At 44.6% G+C, this 21,763-nt stretch overlaps 1 protein-coding gene across 3 annotated transcripts in view; it reads left to right on the top strand.

The window, feature by feature from the left end:
• Nucleotides 1–21,763, top strand: part of phkb (phosphorylase kinase, beta) — a 200,326-nt gene that overhangs the window by 25,656 nt on the left and 152,907 nt on the right. For all 3 annotated transcript variants that reach the window (XM_034105177.1, XM_034105160.1, XM_034105169.1), the window contains 4 exons: nt 6,820–6,919; nt 13,122–13,229; nt 14,682–14,762; nt 18,522–18,637. In XM_034105177.1, coding sequence (XP_033961068.1) covers nt 6,820–6,919; nt 13,122–13,229; nt 14,682–14,762; nt 18,522–18,637 — 405 coding nt within the window. The remainder of the gene's footprint in view (nt 1–6,819; nt 6,920–13,121; nt 13,230–14,681; nt 14,763–18,521; nt 18,638–21,763) is intronic.

The raw sequence follows: 21,763 nt of genomic DNA, 5'->3' as shown, positions 1-21,763 counted from the left end.
GAACACGCACATGACCAATGAGGGCACGAGATAAGTTTGTGCCCCGATGGAAGGCTGACAGGCAGGTAGGCCATCCAATGGCCTAAAAAGTACAACCAATCCTTTTAGCCGGCCCGGCTAAACGGATTGGTTGTACTTTTTACAGTATTACGGCTTCTACAGATGACATTTTTTTATGGATTTTTTGTCAAAGCACTTAAGATATTCATTGCTATCGGGATGTTAAGAGCATTCCATGGAATATAACAAAAAGTGTATCTCGAGCCGGTTTCTGAAACTTACCTACCCCACCTTTAATATTAACATGTGGAGAACACCCAAAGACTGACACACCTGCCATGCCTAGTAACGGTCGCTAAACTACGATTGGACCAACCACATTGATGGTACAGATGTTACGGTGTGTGAAGCAGGCAGGACCCAAATGCAGAATAAAGTGAAAATTCCTTTATTTCAAGGCTAGGTGATAAACAAAGACAAAACAGAACACTCACCGACAAACTAGTCATGACACAAGACTAATCATACAAACAAGACACAGGTGAGGAGGGAGGAGAAAACACGGGGACACCAGGTGAACACAATCGGGTAAATTAGACACACCAGGGAAACTAACGACAGGGAACCACAGACAGATTTAAACAAGACAAAACGCAGACAGAAAACCAAAAATAGATCTAGACAAGACACCATAAAGACAGATCGTGACAGTACCCCCCCCTCAAGGGACGGATCCCAGACATCCCAAAAAAAGAACACAAAAGTCCAAAACCTCAAGCAGGGTGGGTGGAGGGGGTCCAGAGGAGGGACGTATCACTAGGCCACCAGGGTGGGTGGAGGGGGTCAGGAGGACGGGACTGAGCTGACCGCTCAGGAGCACAGCAGAGGACCAGGAAGGGATCTCCGGCGGACGGCCCGGGGGCAAGGCAAAGTTCAAAAAGGGGGACTCGGGCGGACGGCCCGGGGGAAAGGCAGAGTTCAAGGAGGGGTTCTCGAGCGGACGGCCCGGGGGCAAGGCAGAGTTCAAAAAGGGGTTCTCGGGCGGACGGTCCGGGGGCAAGGCAGAGTTCGAGGAGGGGCGAAGGCCACAGCTCTCAGGGGACCGGGCAGGAGCCGGTGTTGACCGGACAGTAACCAGAGCCGGTGCGACAACTGTCGGCAAGATTCCCCACGGAAGAGGACACGGAGTTGGCAGGACCCCCGGCGAGACATGTAATGTCGAGGCCTCCAACGAAACAGGACATGGGGTTGGCAGGACCCCGGTAGAAGAGTAGTCGGCGGGGCCTCCAACGGCACAGGACACAGGGTTGGCAGGACCCCCGGCAGGAGAGTAGTCGACGGGGCCTCCAACGGCATAGGACATAGGATTGGCAGGACCCCCGGCAGGAGAGATGACGGCGGGACCTCCAACGACACAGGACAAAGGGTTGGCAGGACCCCCGGCAGGAGAGTAGTCGGTGGGGCCTCCAACGAGACAGGACACAGGGTTGGCAGGACCCCCGGCAGGAGAGTAGTCGGCGGGGCCTCCAACGGCACAGGACATATGATTGGCAGGACCCCCGGCAGGAGAGTTGTCGGCGGGGCCTCCAACGGCACAGGACATAGGATTGGCAGGACCCCCGGCAGGAGAGTAGACGGCAGGACCTCCAACGAGACAGGACAAAGGGTTGGCAGGACCCCCGGCAGGAGAGTAGTCGGCGGGACCCCCAACGGGACAGGACAAGGAGCTGGCAGGGTCCCCAGCGGTACCTCCAACGGGACAGGAGTAGGGACTTGAGTGGGAACTCGAGAGAGGGCTTGAGAGGGAACTCGAGAGGAAACTTGAGAGGTAACTCGAGAGGTGATTTGAGAGGGGACTCGAGAGAGAACTCGAGAGGTGACTGGAGAGGAGACTTGAGAGGGAACTTGAGAGGAGACTCGAGAGGGGACTCGAGAAGGAACTTGAGAAGAGACTCGAGAGGGAACTCGAGAAGTGTCTTGAACAGGGACTCGAGAGGGGACTCGAGAGATAACTCGAGAGGAGATTTGAGAGATGAATTGAAAGGGAACTCGAGAGGGGACTCAAGAGGGAACTTGAGAGGGAACTGGAGAGAAGACTTGAGAGTGGACTCAAGAGGGGACTCGAGAGGAGACTCGAGAGGGAACTGGAGGGGTGACTCGAAAGGAGACTCGAGAGGGGACTCGAGAGGAGACTCGAGAGGGAACTGGAGAGGAAACTTGAGAGATGACTCGAGAGGGGACTTGAGAGGTGACTTGAGAGGTAGCTCGAGAGGGAACTCAAGAGGAGACTTGAGAGGTGACTCGAGAGGTAGCTCGAGAGGGAACTCGAGAGGAGACTTGAGAGATGACTCGAGAGGGGACTCGAGAGGAGACTCGAGAGGGAACTCGAGAGGGAACTGGAGAGAGGACTTGAGAGTGGACTCGAGAGGGAACTGGAGGGGTGACTTGAAAGGAGACTCGAGAGGGGACTCGAGAGGAGACTCGAGAGGGAACTGGAGAGGAAACTTGAGAGATGACTCGAGAGGGGACTTGAGAGGTGACTCGAGAGGTAGCTCGAGAGGGAACTCGAGAGGAGACTTGAGAGGGAACTCGAGAGGAGACTCGAGAGGGAACTGGAGGGGTGACTTGAGAGAGTTGGTTCGCCAACAGAACACAGGGGGCTGGAGTCGGCCGGTATGCTGACTGGACTCGGGGAGCTGGCGTCGGCTGGAGAGCCAGCAGGAGACGAGGTGCTGGAGTCGGCCGGTACGCCGACAGGACACGGGGAGCTGGCGTCGGCTGGAGACAAGGGGCTGGAGTCGAAACCATGGCTGTTGGGACCAGGACTGAGGCTGTAACCATGGCTGCTGGGGCTGTAACCATGGCTGCTGGGGCCATAACTGGGGCTGGAACCATGGCTGCTGGGGCCTGTACTGGAGCCGGAACCATGGCTGTTGGGGCTCGGGCTGCTAGCCTGGCCTTGCGACGACTCCTCTTAGCAGCCGCCTGAATACTCCGTGGACCTCCATAAGCCAGACGAGTTCCGGAATACGACTCCTGGACAGGAGCAGGAACTGGGGCAGAAGCACGGGTTGACTTCAGGCGGAACCCACCAAGGCGTATGGTGCCAGGTTGGGAATTGGGAGACATGGAGCTAGCATGCCTAGGGCTAGCAGGCCGGGAATCACATGCTTGAAGGAAGTCCAAAATCCAGTCAGGTAAGAACTCAACAAAACATGGTTTCTCTGCTGCCAACCGGAGCGCCTCTACCAGAGCGGCCCTCTTCTGCCGAACACTGGACGCTCCCTTCCACCAATCGAAGCAGCAAGCCAGATAGAAGGTAAAATGCTGTAATTCAACGTCCCATGGATCATCTGCTGGGTCCATTTGTGGTCGGTTCGTAATGTTACGGTGTGTGAAGCAGGCAGGACCCAAATGCAGAATAAAGTGAAAATTCCTTTATTTCAAGGCTAGGTGATAAACAAAGACAAAACAGAACACTCACCGACGAACTAGTCATGACACAAGACTAATCATACAAACAAGACACAGGTGAGGAGGGAGGAGAAAACACGGGGACACCAGGTGAACACAATCGGGTAAATTAGACACACCAGGGAAACTAACGACAGGGAACCACAGACAGATTTAAACAAGACAAAACGCAGACAGAAAACCAAAAATAGATCTAGACAAGACACCATAAAGACAGATCGTGACAACAGATCCTGCACCTGATACCTCATTCACACCAACGGTGTTTCAGGGCCGGTTCGGAGCTGGAGCTTGAAAAGCACCGGGTTTTCCTCTTCACACCGCAGCGGAGCAGCCTCTTAGCTCCGGAATCCGGTTCGTTTCAAGCACCAAAAAATTGTCCGGCCAGAGCAAAAGCACCGCATACGTCACGCTTACGTCGAGGCGGGGGCAGGGGCGGGATCAACTCCTGAACAACAACAGAAAGCCCGCGTTTTATCCAGTTTGTACACAACGATGGAGAAACTTAACAAGCAGCAGTGGTCCACTGAAGAGACCAGCTACCTACTGGGAATCTGGTCTTCCGAAGAGGTACAGAGGAAGCTGGAGCACAATCGGCCATTGTTGTTGTTGTCGGTGTGAGCTGTGAGGGCTTTCCGTGCGGTTTGGCTTTATGAAGCAGGCACGCAAACGGTTACGTCATGACGCAAATGATGAGCCAATGACGCAGCACCAGTCGGACTCTGGGCGGTGTGGAAAGAGCCGGAGCTAAACCGAAGAACCGGTTCTGAACCTGAAAAGCTCTAGCACGGAGCTTGAACCAGAGTTGCGTTGGTGTGAATGAGGTATTAGAGGATAGATTCACACCACCGTATGACATTTGAAATCCAATATACAGACGGGGCACATTTCTCTACTTGGAAGCTGTATCTTCATTAGGCTAACCAAATGCCCTTGCATTTTCACAAAATGATCTGCAGCTGAGATGTATTATATTTGTCATATAAGTTGTGAGAGATTTTACCAGCACTACAGCAGAGTTGATGTAAAGGAACCCTAAAATGGATGGATAGATCACTTAAAGCGTCTTTATAGAGCGGAACAGACCGGGAATCCTGAGTTTTCATCGGTTTACGCTTCTGCCCTCCCAATCCCTTCTTTCTCCTTTTGTTCCATTCATTTCTATTTCATGCTTACTGACCCTGATCTCTAAACGTCCTCTGTCATTTAGAGGCTTTGCTTCTCATAGGGATTGTTGGTTGGTTCAAGGAGAACACTTTAGGATTTCACAGAGAATTGTCTAGAAGCTCTAAAACTCCTTTATCAACCGTCTCTGCACTTGATGCCTGCATTCCTCTGTGATTAGTTTCGAGGGAAAAGAGCACTTCCACCAAATCAGCCTGTAATAGGACAGAGGAGAAAGGAGGGAGGAAAAGAAGTGGGGTGAGAAGGAGATTTGGCGGATCGAGACAGAAAGGGAATGTAGGGAAAGAAGCAGATACTAAAGGTTGAGATACAGAGGAGAAGGTGAAGTGTACAAAGGGTGAGATAAGAGGACAGATAAAACAAGACTGAAAGGATGGGTGGAAGAATGGGATAGAAGGGGAAGACAGAGGGTACAAATAGAGTGCTGCAGTGATGTGCCAGCGGCAGATCTCAGTCATCAGTCATGGCTGCCTTCTGTTAGAATTGTCACTGAGATTTAATTAAGATGATTCTCATCTGACAGGCTTGGCTAGTGCCATTACTTTCACGCCCAGTGTGGGGTAGTGTCTCTAAGTAGACTTTATATGTTATATATATATATATAGATATATATATATTAGACTTTGCGTTTTCCTTTTTTTAAATTGATAGATGAAAATGGACAAAATGAGAATAATAAACACGTTAATGTGTATGTTGGATGTTACCTCTCCAATACTTGGAAACAAGCTAATTTAAGGGCAAAACAAGGTGAAACTCTAATGACCAGTGAAGTTCAATCTCATATTTTCCTGTAGTTGTTTAACCTTTCTGACACCCATTTTATTTTCCTGATTAATTGTAATTAACTTTGAAAAGTTGTTACTGTAACCCCTGGCCAATGTTAGATCCCCTCATGCATATTACATTTAAAAACTTGTAGTCCGGTAATGAAGAACTTTAAAACAGGACGTTGGCAGATGAAAAGCTGCATCCTCTGCCTGCAGTCCCCTTTGATGTGGAGGGTCACATCTAACAGTCAGCGTGATTAATGTATCATTTACCATTGAAGTTTCACCTCTGCCGCTCTGTTTTCCTCTGTCGATACTCAGTCATTATTAGCATGACCTTTGCAATGTGCTTCTGAGGCCCACCAGCAATATGCTGACTAACACCAGGGTCACTGGCACCGTAATGGATCGACTTTTGAGCTGTATCTTAGCAAGATTACGCTCGTAAAAACATTATTATTTAATATGTTGGTGCTCAGAATTTGGGATGATATGTATGCCATTAAAAAGTTATGTTTTTTTTAAGGCTTTACAAATAACATATTGATTTTTTGGCACTGTTGAATGCCACTGATGAATAGTTTAGACATTGTGATGAAAAGGTGAATACTTCAATCCCCGCTTTAAACAGTTATCAAATGCTACACTTACTGCAAACATTGCCCATTTCTGATGTATTGCTTGGATCCCAATTTTTGGGTTTGGGCTTTTCACGTTGTTCACGTTGTTTTCAAGTGGCCAATCTTAGATTCCAGTTAGAACTGACTATTCTCGATCTAGATTGACGTTAAAGTCCCATAAATACTGAAATAAAAATACATCTTTGGCCACTTTTGAATGCAGTTTGAACGTGTATTTACAAATGTAACTGAATTCAGTTTGTCTGTACCAAGGAAAGGAAATTGGTTGGTACTTTCTGGTGCTCGTCTGTTTAGTATTTACATCTTTCAAGTTAGTCAAGATATATTCATTGGGCAGCTAGGTGGACATATTATGAGGAAATGGGCCCCCGGGCACGCACATCTGAAGGGCCCCCTATCCTTTCCTAATAGCAAGAACCATGGTGTCCAATGAGACGTCTTTGTAGTCGTTTTGGTATTATGTCTCTTTTTGATCATTTTGTGTCTCCTTCCAGATATTTTGTGTTCCTGTGTTCGTTTTGAATCTATTTTGAGCAATTTAGGTCTCTTTGTCATTTTAGGTCTCTTTTTGCTCTTTTTGTATCTATTCGTAGACATTTTGCATCTCTGTCTCGTTCATCTCCTTTTGAGACTTTCCAACATTAAATGTTAGCAATAACTTGAAACAGAGGCCCAATATGCCGTTTAGTATTTGGTCCACATGATGTCAGACTGTAATCTTTGTTCTTCCTTTTTCTGTCTCCATGCAGACGCATTGATGACGATATGGGGCGGACCCATGAAATGGAGCATTCTGCCATCAAGTGCATGAGAGGAATCCTCTACTGCTACATGAGACAGGCTGATAAGGTGAGTTTGTTAGGCATCCTCCAATCAGCTCCTGCTTTCACGCTACGCTATTTGCATAAAACACCCAACAATTACACACTGTATTGCAGATCAAAGGTGTATTTCTAAACTGCTGTTCATCAAAGGGCTTTCAGAGCTGAAGCACTGTGTTGCGGCATAGAGATATTGGACCCCAAAGCAAAAGACTTAGAGAGAGTCTGCTTATTTTAAGCAGAGGCACAGGTAATGGCACGGAGACAGAAAGGACAGGAAACAAAAATCCAGGCGACGAGATCACAGGGACGAGGAGAGCAGCGAGACACACAGGAGGGTCGAACACGACGGAATTATCTGGCCGGGAAGTGGCATGAGTACCGGGCTTTTATGTCAACAGGTTGAAGAGGTGAGTGGAAACAGGTGTGAGGAGGAGCCAGCCAACTCCCTGGCTGAAGTCGAATAGTCCGTTTCTCCTAGGAACCTTCCTAACGGAGTGAAATGACCCGGAAGTCCCTCAGTGGCAGCCATGATAAGTGCCGTTCGAGTTCTCTAGATGATAGGAAAGGAGGTTTCAAACTTCCTTTATAACCTCCTTTAGCTTAGGAACCACTGACCTCCCTCACCGACAGGAGAAGCGAAGATGCTGCCCCACAATGCCTTGCAGCCGCAGCATTTGCCGTCACTCAACAGTCGGCCGTTCACGGAAACAACCGATTATGACCGATAAATTATATCATGAAAGTTACGGTGCTTATTAAGCTTTTTAAGTTGGTAAGTTGCCAAAGTGCTTTGTTTTGAACGTTCATCAGTATTATAATCAAAAAGAGAAATATGAACGTTAGTTTTTACTGAAATGATCAAATAAAGTCAACATCTCACAGTCTTCACTGAGCTGTGTGGGGTTTGTTCAACTTTTAAAAGATGTTTGAATGGTGATATACACAGTGATAGATGGTAAGGACTAACGTTTATAATAAATACATTTGTATTGATTTTAAGATATTTTCATAGTTCATACAATCATACTGGGATCATTTTTTTTATTTATGTAGACCGGAGGGAGAGGGTGACGAGCATAAGTTTCACTTTCCTTTTTTATTTCAATTCCAACTTTGGTCCTGAAGAATATGTTTCTCTGTTGTCCACGTTCATAAAGCAGAGCAGCAGCATCAGAGCACGGTGCAGAGTCTCTAGATGAGTTCACAGTAGTCCCTCCTTCTTATTAAACATCCATGTTGTAGTCCGCTGTATAGAAAACTGTGGTTTCCATAGTTTCCCCACAGCAGCAGACGCACAAAATGACGTCCGCTGGCGCATCATAAACACGTCGGATAGTGAAAGTGCAGTCGGATTCTCAGTCTCTTCTCCTAAGTCCTTTTGAATTCTCCTATCCACTATCCCTTAACCCCGTGACGTTTCACTCAGAGGTCAAGAGATAGACGATAGGGTTAGACGTTAGGAGCTGATTTTTTGACTATTCGACTGCAACCCTTGTCACACACCAGCCCTGCAGTGAAAAACAGAGAAGGGAGGGGGGAGACAGAAGAAAACACCAAAAAAAAGCACACAACAAATCTAAACAGAATCATCAAACACTGGACACATCTGGTACCTCTTTCATATCAAAACAAATGTCAATAGGAGCCAGTTGCGCTAATAATCCTAAAGGCTTAATAACCAGCAATCTGTTAATTGCCAAAGACTTTTGCTCCGCATGGGAACGATATCACAGCACGCCTGCAGGATGCACGTACCTGGCTGTGAATGAGAAATCGCACCATTTTACATAACCAAAACATAACCAGACCTTTTTTTATTCCTCACATTATTTTACAGAGAAGCTGAAAGCTATTCTGTTCCATCTTGCCTCGACCTTGACGACCTCATTTAGGGGAGAGCTTTCCTGTGTCTTAATTACAAAGCTGCATTTACACAGTTAATTACACAGATTCGTACAACGTTCGTTACGGCCGTCGTCTCCAACACTTATAGAGAACATGGCATTTTAAATGGAGACGTGACACGGGGACACCGCTGGGCAAATACAGCAGCTGGCCCCACTGTAGTGGGGTACAGTATGGGGAGATGTTCTTTTTCTTTTTTCTAAAGGAATTTCCTTTTTAGTTGGGACAAGCAAATAGCAAAAGTCACTTTGTCCACTGGAAAGGTTCCTTTTTTTCCTCTTGAAATCCCACAAAGTCAGCCAGAAGATGCAAGGGTATAATGGAGTTATTTTCTCAGGAAGCCAAAAGCATTTGACTTTGACAAAAGAGACAAGGGTGCATGATACTGTAGGTAGTTTGATACTGAGGGGAAGAAAAATAACTGTTTCCATGTTTTTTAACAGTTTGAAGATTAGATCATTAGGCTTCCAACAAAACATATGTGCTGATCCAAACTAGAAAAGTGCACCTTTTAGAAGTTCGGGGCCTCATTTATAAACGGTGCGTACGCTCAAAAGAAGGCGTACGCCAGTTTATACGCAATGTTTGCGATTTATAAAAAACTAATTTGACGGGAAAATGTGCGGTCCTCCACGCAAACTCTGACCCATCCGTACGCACTAGGGATGGAAATTTGAAAGCAAATGTATATTCGAATATTCGACCCCCCAAAAAACGGTTAACCAGTTAACAGAAATGTACATAGGCTATCCTATAAAAAAAAAATGGTCGAATTTGTCAAATGTATTGAACTGGTGATCACAGTTTGACAGCTATAGGCCTACAGCTTTCATGCTTAAAACATCAACAACCTATAACAGGGCCTCAGCACAGAATGCAGCTATTCAATAGGCTACTCATTGTTGTTTAAAAATATGAGCATGCCTACTGGACATGCTCAGGGGAGATGCGGGTGCGGAGGCGATTCACAATCAGGCCAGCTGTAGAGTAGATGTTGCGGGTATTGCAAGGTATAGTATGTATAATATAAGTTTAATTTGGCATAGTTTGACCTCGACACCGCACTCACTAACCTGGTCGAAATATGTCCACACATTACACAGGCTGCAGTGGAGACGCTGCGCACAGCTGATCGACAGCTGGGACACAAACCACCAAATACAAAACAATGATTCAGATCCAGTCGTCATGACTCCACTCCGGGGGGATTCCCCGATCATTTCTTACAGTTTCTCATCAAGGGGGGGGGTCCTGTCCCCGGTACAAACACATGTGTATTTATTTTGTCATTAACTTTTTTCGGACCACTTATTTATGTTGGTGACGATCCGACCTCCATGCTGCTACTCTGGTTCAAACTGCATCCACCAAACAATATGATTTATCTCGACCTCCCCAAAATAACCCAAATCGGACACGGTGTGAGATGTCTTTTTCAGCTGTTCTGTCGTCATTTCCTGCGAACTTCTTCATAAAGTCAGTCAGAATGAATGAATGGGCGTTTCTTTGACTATTTATAGGCAAATATGGCCGTTACGTGAAGCTCGCAAAAGCTGCACCGCATTTCGAGTTGGTAGTGATTTATAAAGGGAAACCGGCGTAGGATGTGCCGCACGCAAGTCCTGCGCCGGTACGCAGTCCTTTAAGAAATGGAAAATGTCTGTGCGTATTTATTTGCTTTGTCCTACGTAAGCAACCTTCCCACGCCAATCCTACGCAAGGCTTTATAAATGAGGCCCCAGATCTTCCCCAGGTGTGCATGTCTCGCCCTTCCCTAACTGAACAAGAGTTGGATCTCACTCGAGTGTTACTTTCGGCTCCAGTCGAGCTGGCGGTGAAGATAGCAAAAACAGGGATTTAATCATCTCATAGAATGCCTAACTTTAGGGAATTATAACAAACTGTATAAGATATACAATCATTCTGCAGATGCTCAAAATGAGACCAAACCTTTTTAGAAATGTCAGTTTTTTTTAAATGGCCCAAATGCAACCCACCTGATTCCTGGAAATGCCGTTTGCCTTTCTTGCTGGTTAAAGCAACAGATTTCCATTTCCAAGATAAGAACTCTGTAACACACTCTAAAGCAAATCAATGGCGATGAGCTGTAATTACAGCTTTGTTGTTTTTGTATCTCTAATTTACTAAAAAACAATCTCCTTTGCAACCAGCGATGACTAGGACTGGCCTAGTTATTGGTTTAAAGAGATCAAAGAGTTTTGTGTTTTTAATAAATATGATCATAAATGCATGAAAGCAGACCCAGGAGCAGACTTTGAAGTGTTTCATCAATGTGAAAGTCATATTGGCGCATTGCAGCACTCCAAACAATAAGCAAGATCTGGGCCCTCTCACGATATCCCGAGTGGGGCCACTTGACACCGTGGCCCTGCTGGAGCGAGAAATGGCTTTTATAGAAACATAAACAGCAGCACCTATTTTTAGCTCAGTACAGAGGTAGCTTTTTCATTCCCATTACACACACACCACACACTTATTAGGCGCTGTGGGATAGCAGGAAGTGGAGCAGTTTGAGTAAAAGTGGGACAAAGGGTCTCCATTATGACCTGCCGCAGAGAGGAGGGGTACAAAGAGAAAAAGGTGTGTAGAAGAAGTGTGGCAGAGGAAAGGAGAACAGGAACTATAGAGAAAAAGGTGTGTGGAAGAAGTGTGGCAGAGGAAAGGAGAACAGGAACTATAGAGAAAAAGGTGTGTGGAAGAAGTGTGGCAGAGGAAAGGAGAACAGGAACTATAGAGAAAAAGGTGTGTAGAAGAAGTGTGGCAGAGGAAAGGAGAACAGGATCTATAGAGAAAAAGGTGTGTAGAAGAAGTGTGGCAGAGGAAAGGAGAACAGGAACTATAGAGAAAAAGGTGTGTGGAAGAAGTGTGGCAGAGGAAAGGAGAACAGGATCTATAGAGAAAAAGGTGTGTAGAAGAAGTGTGGCAGAGGAAAGGAGAACAGGATCTATAGAGAAAAAGGTGTGTAGAAGAAGTGTGGCAGAGGAAAGGAGAACAGGAACTATAGAGAAAAAGGTGTGTAGAAGAAGTGTGGCAGAGGAAAGGAGAACAGGATCTATAGAGAAAAAGCAATAAAGAAATGGAAAGTACAGGGAGAGAAGCGGTAGAAGTGAGGGGGGGAGGGAGGGTTGGCTGAAGATGAAGACAGCGAGGGGGGGCTTGATGATGGAGAGAGCAGCTGAAGAGGCGAAGAGAAGAGAAACAAATGAGGCAAAATGGGACAAAGGGACAATTATTTATAACTCTGTGCGATGGGACTGGCGGCCCAGCTGCAATTTAGGGTGCATTCATGTCGATGTAGCACACACACACACACACACACACACACACACACACACACACACACACACACACACACACACACACACACACACGCGCACACCACACACACACACACACACACACACACACACACACACACACACGCACACACACTCGCACACAAAGACTCCTACATTACACTCAACACAAAACACAACTAACATCTTGTTCTGGGTTTGCATGTGTTTGTCGTGAAGCAAGTAATAGTTTGGTTGCCCTCAACGTGACCCGTTACGTTCAGAGACGATTGTTATGCATTGACAGAATATCAGCCACATGTTACTCGTAGGACAGACTTACTGCCAGCTTATTTGATCTGAGACAAAACATTATGTGTCGGACTGTTTATGGATCCATGTAGTCCTGTGTTTTGGTGCTTTCGGAAAGAAAATACATAAGATCCTTGTCATCATCGTAAGTGCTACTCCATGCTAGGCTTTTTTTTCTTTTCGGAAAGGCAAAACAATACGCCATCATTTAAAAGTAAAGTCCTTATCCTGCAGAGTACTGCTCAATCATTTCATTCCGATCATGATTGTAGTCCCCGATGCCCTTATATAGCAGCATTTCTGAAATAATAATAGTCCTGGATGCTCTGCAAACCAATAAAGCCCTTTTAGATAGAATAGCTTCCTCTCTCCTGCATCCATACAGAGATGGAGAAACATTTTGCCAACAGTTCATCATCTTGCTAATTGTAGCCATGCCATAGCCACATCTGTTATTAAAAGGTACACTTTTAGCAGGCCCGGTTCCAGAACAAAATGACTCGGGGTGCCTCTGAGATTACAGGGGGTGCAGCAGTTGTAGGTTTACGTGAGCAATAGCAGCCGGCAACAGCAATGACATTTTTTTTGATGAGTTCAAGTCTGCTACTGTGATATACTGAACTGTGGTGAGAAAATACATGTGTTTCTTTCGCTTCCTCTTCCCCTGCCTCCTGCTTAACCTTGACCATCTGTCTCTGTGAATGTCTCTCCCAGGTGGAGCAGTTCAAACAGGACCCCAACCCCTCCAAGTGCCTGCACTCTGTGTTCAATGTCGACACCGGGGACGAGGTGCACTCCTACAGCGACTACCACCACCTGCAGGTCAGCCAATGAAAATGAGTTGACATGCGGAACATATTTATTATTCCAAACAGTCCCATTCTTCATTAGAGCCATTCAACTCTTATTTTGTGTTGTGTTTTGCCAATCAGTAATGTTTTTTTAGTAAAGTAATTGCAATGTATTATTTAAGATAACTCCTTGATTGAACTAAAAAACAAGTATTGGACCCAACAGAAAATAAATGTATTTTTTATCTGTAGACCATTTTCATCCAGAACACCAAACAAAATCCAATCCAATCCACTTTATTTATATAGCACAGTTTAAAAACAGAGGGTTTGCCAAAGTGCTTCACAATGAACATAACATTATAAAAAAATATAATATTACACGAATAGATAAAAAAAGCACACATAAGAATAAATACAAGGCACATAAAGGCTATGGACAGACAGTGAAAGCATACAAATAGGTATGACACAGCTCAGACTGACTGGTAAGCGAGGGAAAATAGGTGGGTTTTTAGGCGGGACTTAAAAGCTTCAAGAGTGGGCGACAATTTAACACGAGGGGGCAGGTCGTTCCAGAGCCTGGGGGCTACCGATGAGAACGCTCGGTCTCCCCTGGTCTTTTTCTTTGTTTTTGGGACTACACGCAGCAGCTGATCAGCCGACCTCAAAGCCCTTGAGGGGGTGTACACCTGTAAGAGGTCGGAGATGTACTCTGGGGCCAGCCCATTAAGAGATTTAAAAACAAACAATAAAATCTTAAAATGGACTCTAAAATGGACAGGAAGCCAGTGGAGCGAAGCCAGAACTGGTGTGATGTGGTCAAACTTGCGGGTTCCTGTGAGCAGCCGCGCCGCAGCGTTTTGTACAAGCTGCAGGCGGGCCAGCGAAGTCTTATTTAGGCCGGCATAAAGTGCATGTAAATGTTCACAGATGTACATTTACAATTAATATTGAGGTTGGTTTGAGTGCAAACAAAGGAAAAGCACATGAAATATGTATTTCTTCATTGATCTACTATCGGCATGCATGTTCAACTGGATTATTGACTTCTCAGAGGTTGATGTGCATTACATTGGTTCTAAAACTGGAATGGGATTGACAAAGGTCAATTTGGTGTGAAACGTTGGGATGGAGACTGCTTTCCTACAGTGAAGAAAGGCTAATGCATCAAAGAAAGATGGATAGAGAATTATAGTTTTGTGACGAACAGAAACCCTCATAAATCATGAAGGCTGTAAAGATGTTAAACACTCACTGAAAAGTAAATGTATTCGCTGGCTGGGATTTATTCTGCAACAACTTCCCCGTGAAGTAAATTGCCTTATTGATGAGTCCAGTTCCAATGCCAAAGCTCCCGCCTCAGTCCCGATCAGAGACAGCCGTATTGACACATCTGGAAGTATCTCGCAGTTTACAAATGACGGCCATTTCTTGTAATGGTATCTCACCCACTCTGCCCTTCCCTCTGTCATTGCTGCAGATCGATGCCGTCTCTCTGTTCCTGCTGTACCTGGTGGAGATGATCTGCTCGGGTCTGCAGATCATTTACAACACCGATGAGGTAAACGACCAGCTGACATGACTGCAGGGGTGATTGATTCCGGACACCAGGGATTTACTCCCCATTGGTTTGACTTGTACAGCAATCAGTATCCATCTTAAGCCCCAGGCAGTTTAAAACATCTTACATCATCTTCAAGGTAATCACACATTGAACAGGAATACATTCTCCCATGCAGAACATAATTTCCTTTCTGTACATTTAGATGTTCATTGCTTTTTTTTATTGAGTGAAAACCAGATAAACTGCATGTAAATTGACCACTTTCTTCTGCTTGTTTGATAGAAGATGACACATATTTGGGAACAATTGTTATCTTCTGTCAACATATGTCTTAATCATTTAAATACTGTTACTGTAAAATCCATACGATACAAACTAAATAGTTTAGCTTTACAGTAACATATCATAGAGCATCTTAAAACGCCATTCTGACATTTACAAGAAACCTGTCTCCCCTTTGTGAGCCCACGGTGGCGATTGGTGCAAACAAAACATTAGCAAATGAAGAAACGTCTTGACCAACTTGACAACACATGGGCAGCATTTAGAAAACAATCAAACACTTGACAAAACATATGAAGGTTCAACTAAAGGCGCTGCAAATATAAAACATTGAAAGAAGCTCAAAACAAACTGAAACGGGACACAACTCGGAACTGAGCGCTCGTTGACATTGTTGGGACTAGCTAACCTACAGTAGCTAACTTATAAATATCGGAAGGAATGATCACATTATTAAAATGAGCCGTTTAAACATTTTAGGTAACTTTCTAACAACAATGACAGTTGTGTGGATCACTTGTTAGTGTCCTTGTTTCTGTTGTGTTTTGAGCTTTTTGCAGTGTATTGCTCATGCAGCGTTTTGCTTATGCAGCGTATTGCTTATGCAGCGTATTGCTTAAGCAGCGTATTGCTTATGCAGCGTTTTGCTTATGCAGCGTATTGCTTATGCAGCGTATTGCTTATGCAGCGTTTTGCTTAAGCAGCGTATTGCTTATGCAGCGTTTTGCTTATGCAGCGTATTGCTTATGCAGCGTATTGCTTATGCAGCGTTTTGCTTATGCAGCGTTTTGCTTATGCAGCGTTTTGCTTATGCAGCGTTTTGCTTAAGCAGCGTATTGCTTATGCAGCGTTTTGCTTATGCAGCGTTTTGCTTAAGCAGCGTATTGCTTATGCAGCGTATTGCTTATGCAGCGTTTTGCTTATGCAGCGTTTTGCTTATGCAGCGTTTTGCTTAAGCAGCGTATTGCTTATGCAGCGATTTTAGTGACTGTGCATGTGTTGTCAAGTTGGTGAAGATGTTTCTCCAGTTTGACAAATTCTTTTTACATTTTTTGCTTCGTTTCTGAAGCTGTGGCGCATTTCTCCTTATGAACATGTTTTGGGTCGTTGTGGCGCATTTGCACCTGTTGGCTGACGTATAAGTCAGTTTGTATTCACATGAAAATTCCTGTCATGAAAAAGGGTTACTGAACAACTCAAACAAACTGGAGCCTAATGGGATTCCTACGTTTACAATTATAGGATGCTACATTGTGAAGGTGCTATAAAGTCAGAGCAGGGGATTTGTAAACGCAGTTGGATGTACTCCAAATGCTCTGCAGATATCCTAGAGTAGACACAATCTCACTTTTATAGCTCACCTCACATTTATGTTTTTGCTGATCCACTCAATTGACTTTCAACGTAGAAGCGTTTCGATGATTTCATTGTGGATGCTTAAATGTCCTCCTGGGAATCCAGCCGGTAACGTCTAATTTGGCAGGACACTAACCCCAATCATGACAGAAAAGCCTTCTATAAATGGATTTGTTCGAGTTTGATATATCTCCCCGCTGTCGGTTTTTGTCTTCTTTACGTTTGTCTCTTAATAAAACAACTTGGCTGTTACACAGTGTGATGTTTATTGTGGGACCCCGAGGAGCAGTTTCATTAATTCTGTTAGTTTTTATAGTGTTCGCAGCTTTACTTACCGCCACAGAGCGGGGGAATGTGTGCCGCTGGTTAAAGGATTCCGTTTGTTTACTAGATTGGGCTTATTTTAGGAAAGGAAGGACATGCTGAACATTTTTGCTGTGAACCAATTAGTGCATGCAGTCTTTACTTTGGTTATACAAGACTCTCCCTAATAACTCTAATTTCAGTTCATTTCTCACTCCCTGTGGCAAAAAAAAGACAAAGCAAGCCTTAATTTGCATGTTAAAACGCTGCTTACAATATTGCATAATTCTAATGTAGGCAGTCTGCACGCTCATACAGTACATCCTTTTATGAACAAAAAACAGTCCCTGAAAAAAAGTGTGTGCGATCTTCTCTTTTTCTACTCAAAACCCCCCCTAATATCTCACATGTCCCTTACACTTCTCACTCCCACATGTGTTTACAATGCTACAACAGCAAGCCTTCATTTGCATATTAAAACACTGCTTTTACAGTACTATTAGATCATTCAAACTAAGGCAGTCTGCACCCCTACATCCTTTTAATGACTACAATCAGACCAATTGAAATAAAACCTTGTGTCCTTACTGTTTTAACGCCTTTCATTTGGACTAATCAAATCGTTGTTATCTGTCACTGCTTGTGAAGTCCATTGGCGTATACTGGAAGCTGCATTGCAGTATTTGTGTTCCCTCTTCTCGAGGCAGGAGGTATCGAGAGGCTGCTGCGTGTCCTCTGAAAAGATGCACTATCGACCTCCTTCCAGATGCCTTTTTCTGTCTCATGCAGCATGAAACGCAGCATCTCGTTAGCCTGTGTGTATCTGCTGCCTGTGTTGTTCACATTATACAGGTGGAGGCATTTTCCAACAGTGCTGTGGGCATTGGATTAAAGCAGCATCACATGTATGGCTCTGAGTGTGTGCAAACCACCTCCAAAGACGGCTGCTGGCAGGGATTGTCGTCCAGTTGTAGCGAGATGGATATTCTTGTTTTTAGCTGGAGGGCAGTAATATTCATTAAGATACCATTAAGATACTAAAAAGTTTCCCCTCGTTGATCACGACGTTCCTAAAGCCCCAAATAAGAGAAGATTCTCATTCTTCCCTTCAGAGAATGTCCTATTTAAGTCCTACACAGGTTCTATCTGCCTCTCTTTTCTCCCCTCTACTTTGTCATTTCAGATTAAATCTCCCATCAGTCAAACCCACACACACATACAGTCTTTTTAATGATTCAAGGCCTTTAAGTCATCGCACATTCTCTCTCTTTTCGCTTCTTTTTTTTTTTTTTTTTAGATGTGCTTATAGATTTGACATCCGCAGCCGGTGCAAGCCTGATTTATAGATACGACAAACCCCTTAATAACCATTCATTGTGTTTGGTGGTGGAATCAAGGACAGTCTGTAATTAATGTGCGAAGCGCTGATGTTTAAACTTGAGCTTCAAATGGCCGTTTAGGTCCATATGTGTCGATTTAGTGTCGTGTCATGGGCAGTTGACAAGCCAATGGAGCTCCAGCCGCACATAGTGTCACACTCTACGACTTAATTACACCGTGTCTACGCTGCAGGGACACTTTGACCTTCAGCCTTGATGAGGAATCAGCTTTCTTGTCCGTTTTACTAACCCATATAATGAGACACCCTTCACCCCAGATCAATATCAAAGGTCACTTGGTACTGTATACGTATGTAATTGTGTGTTAGGCTGTGTGTGTGGAAACGCAGCCCTGGATCTATGATTGCATGTTTGCGTGGATCCATTCTTAATGTTCCATGCGTTGCTGTGTTTGAAGTGTGTGTTCTGTGTGCAGGTTTCCTTCATCCAGAACTTGGTGTTCTGTGTGGAGAGAGCCTACAGAGTTCCTGACTACGGCATGTGGGAGCGAGGCAGCAAATACAACAACGGAAGCACTGAGCTGCATTCCAGGTCAGTCAAAACTCAGTGAAACACAAAGAAAATACAAAATAAATGAATTGATATAGTTTGCATGGTATGAGTTACAGGCTGGGACCAAGTCAACACTTTTCAGGGGTGGCATATTTGTAACATCCCTTCTCTTATCTCTGTCAACAGCTGTACATCACTGTAGTTATCAATCTAGCTATGTATGTACGGAGGCCCTGAGAGGCAACATGTACGATCTGGTGATCTATTGTATCTAAGTCTATTCTAGGCAAGGTAAGACAAGGTTATTTAGCACATTTCAACAACTTTGCAATTAAAAGTGCTTTGCAAAAAAGAAAAAGCATTCAGACATTGTGAAAAGAGACACATTGAAACTACATTTACATACATTTTCAAAACAGTCACTAAAAAGCCAAGAAAATACAACTAAATACGAGCGAAAATAGAATAATACAGGTAGATCTAAATGGTTTTCTCTCCTGTGTTTAAGAAGAGGTGGAACAAGTTTGGTATTTTTCATCTATGAAAACACTAATTATTGACCATATCAGCAGAAAGGGAATTAGCTTTGAAGTCATTTTAATTTTGAATGCCTGCCTTGAAACAAGGTTTATATGCAATGTATTTTACTTATACAGCTTTTCTCTGTATTTTAATTTAACTGGATGCCTTTCACATTATTAATTACTTCAGTGCAATGTTTAATGACTTTATCAGAGCTGACTGTTCAATTGAATCCATAAAATAAATTTCAGAATTAGTCATATTTGTATTTTCTTTTTAAATATCAAAGCAAATGCAATAACAAACAGTTGGAAATGTTGATGAAAGAACGTAGAATTAAGACTCATATTTGTTGTATCCAAAGCAGCCTTAATATCGTCTAAGACTTTCAGACTGGCAGTCACAGTGCTGTGCTTTGATCTGAATCCAGATTGCATAGGGTTAAGGATGTTGTGTGCATTTAAAACTAGGGACTCAAGAATCTTTGATAACACAGAAAGATTTGAGATAGGACGATAGTTATTCAACTCTGTGGGATCACCAGCTTTCAAGAGGGGCGATACAAGAGCTTGCTTCCACACAGCTGGCAGTGTGTGAGTGGACAGGGAGAGATTACAAATATCAGTTACTGGTTGTGCTATAATCTTAACTGCAATTTTTTTTAAAGAACGGGTCGAGGCCGTCAGGCCCGGCAGACTTTTTAGGATCAATTGAGTGCAAACCGTGTAAGACTTCAGAGACCGAGAAATAAGCGAAATCAAAAAACAGGGGAGTTGACTAGGGCTGTGAGTACGACCATTTAGAGAGTCATGACTTTGCTCATCAAAAATGTGACCGGCCTTTTTGAAGTGAGCATCAAAGGCGTTAGACATACCATCTGAATCTAAAATAAAAGATTCACTGACCTTCAGTTTTTGTGGGAAACTAGAAACCTTCTTGTTCTGAAGTGATTTAATTGTTTTCCATAATTTAGAATGGTCAATAAAACAATCAGTGGTTAAGCTCAGATAGTAATCAGCTTTAGCTTTTTTAATAAGGGCTGAACATTTATTTCTGAGGACACGAAAAAGAAGCCAGTCATCACTAGTGTTAGACTTTCTAGCTAAGGACCATTGCTTATTTCGATCATGAATGAGATCAGATAGTTCTCTAGTAAACCATGGAGTGTTCCTATTCTTAACTCTGAATTTTCTAAGGGGGGCATGTCTATTAATAATCGATGAAAAGTGATCAATAAAAAATTGGACGGCAACATCGACAGATGGAATTAACGTTATGAAGTGCCATTTAACCTCGGCCAGATCGTGTAGGAAAGCCTGCTCAGATAAGTGTTTGAAGCAGCACCTGAGCACAATAAGGCCCTTGGCTTTGGGCAACTTAGTGCTCCTAACGCAAGCAATAGTGCAATGGTCGCTGATATCATTAGGAAAAACACCAACATACCAAGCGTGCTGCATGTTAGCTGCTAGCATGCGGCTACCCAACCTGCTGGGGTGGATTCCATCAGTGCCGAAGAGGGAGGGTCGGTCCCAAAATAGATTAAATTGTCAATAAGACCTAAATTGTGAGCTCTGCAGGCGGATTAGAGCCAAGTGTGGAGGCTGAGGATCCTACTAAAACGCCCTACTCCGCAGGCCAGCGTTGGGATCGGACCTGAAATAAAAACCGACTTTTCACAGCTCCGTAGAAGATTACAACGTTTTTCAAAATGTTTTTTTGTCAGCTCCGACTGCTGGTGGGCTGTATCATTCGACCCAACGTGGACAATTAGTCGATTGACAGAGGATGGGAGTGAGTGCAGCAGCCCCAGGAGTCTATCCAGGATGACCGGGACTGTGGCTCCAGGAAGGCAGCGTGTGGCTGCATTGAAGAATCGGATGTTTCCGGTTATGGAATCCCCGATTATTAATGTGGTTGGGTAAAAAAGGGGACGAGGAGGTGCCGGTGATTGAGGATGTGGTGACCGAGCAGGAGAGTGTTGTGGTGAGACAGTAACAGCCGGGCTGGGAGAGGACTTCCTTGCCGGCTCAGGGCCCGGAAAACTTCCCGAGTGTCTCAGCACGGCTTCTTTGAGGAGTTTATGACGTGAAGCGGAGGTCGCCAGACGGGATGAAGGACGCCAAGTTGACTCCACAGTGGCCTCGGAAGCAGCACAAACGCTGTCAGGCTACCGGCGCAGAAGTTGCAGTGTTGGCAGGGTGCAGATCTGGACGGGTCAGTGCCGCGGGAGCATCAGCTGGATGGACCGGATCATCAGACGAGGCGAGGCGGTGAAGTCACCCCATTCAATAGGCTCCTGCGCACCACCTCAGACCACGACTGCTGATGGCCAGGTGTCGAGCAGTCGGAAGGCCGTGGACAGGTGGAAGGATCCCACAGAACTGTGTCATGGATAGTTGCATTGAACGAGGCAAGCTGTTTAGACTGCACCGATGCCACCTCCATGAGACCGGACACGAGAGACTCTTTTTCTTTCAGCTTGTCTGAAAGCCGTCGGATGTCCTCCTTAAGGTCTGTTATCCGTGTATTAGCTCTTTGAAGTAGCACATAATCCTCAAGGTGTTTTAATGGCATTCTTGAGTGTGAAAGGTTAGGGCAATTACTGTCCCATAAAGATAAAGCCGTTACGTTCCTCTGTTGAAA

The sequence above is a fragment of the Pseudochaenichthys georgianus genome, chromosome 3, assembly GCF_902827115.2.
Source record: "Pseudochaenichthys georgianus chromosome 3, fPseGeo1.2, whole genome shotgun sequence".
Lineage (NCBI taxonomy): Eukaryota > Metazoa > Chordata > Actinopteri > Perciformes > Channichthyidae > Pseudochaenichthys > Pseudochaenichthys georgianus.
This window is presented reverse-complemented; position numbering and strand designations above follow the sequence as displayed.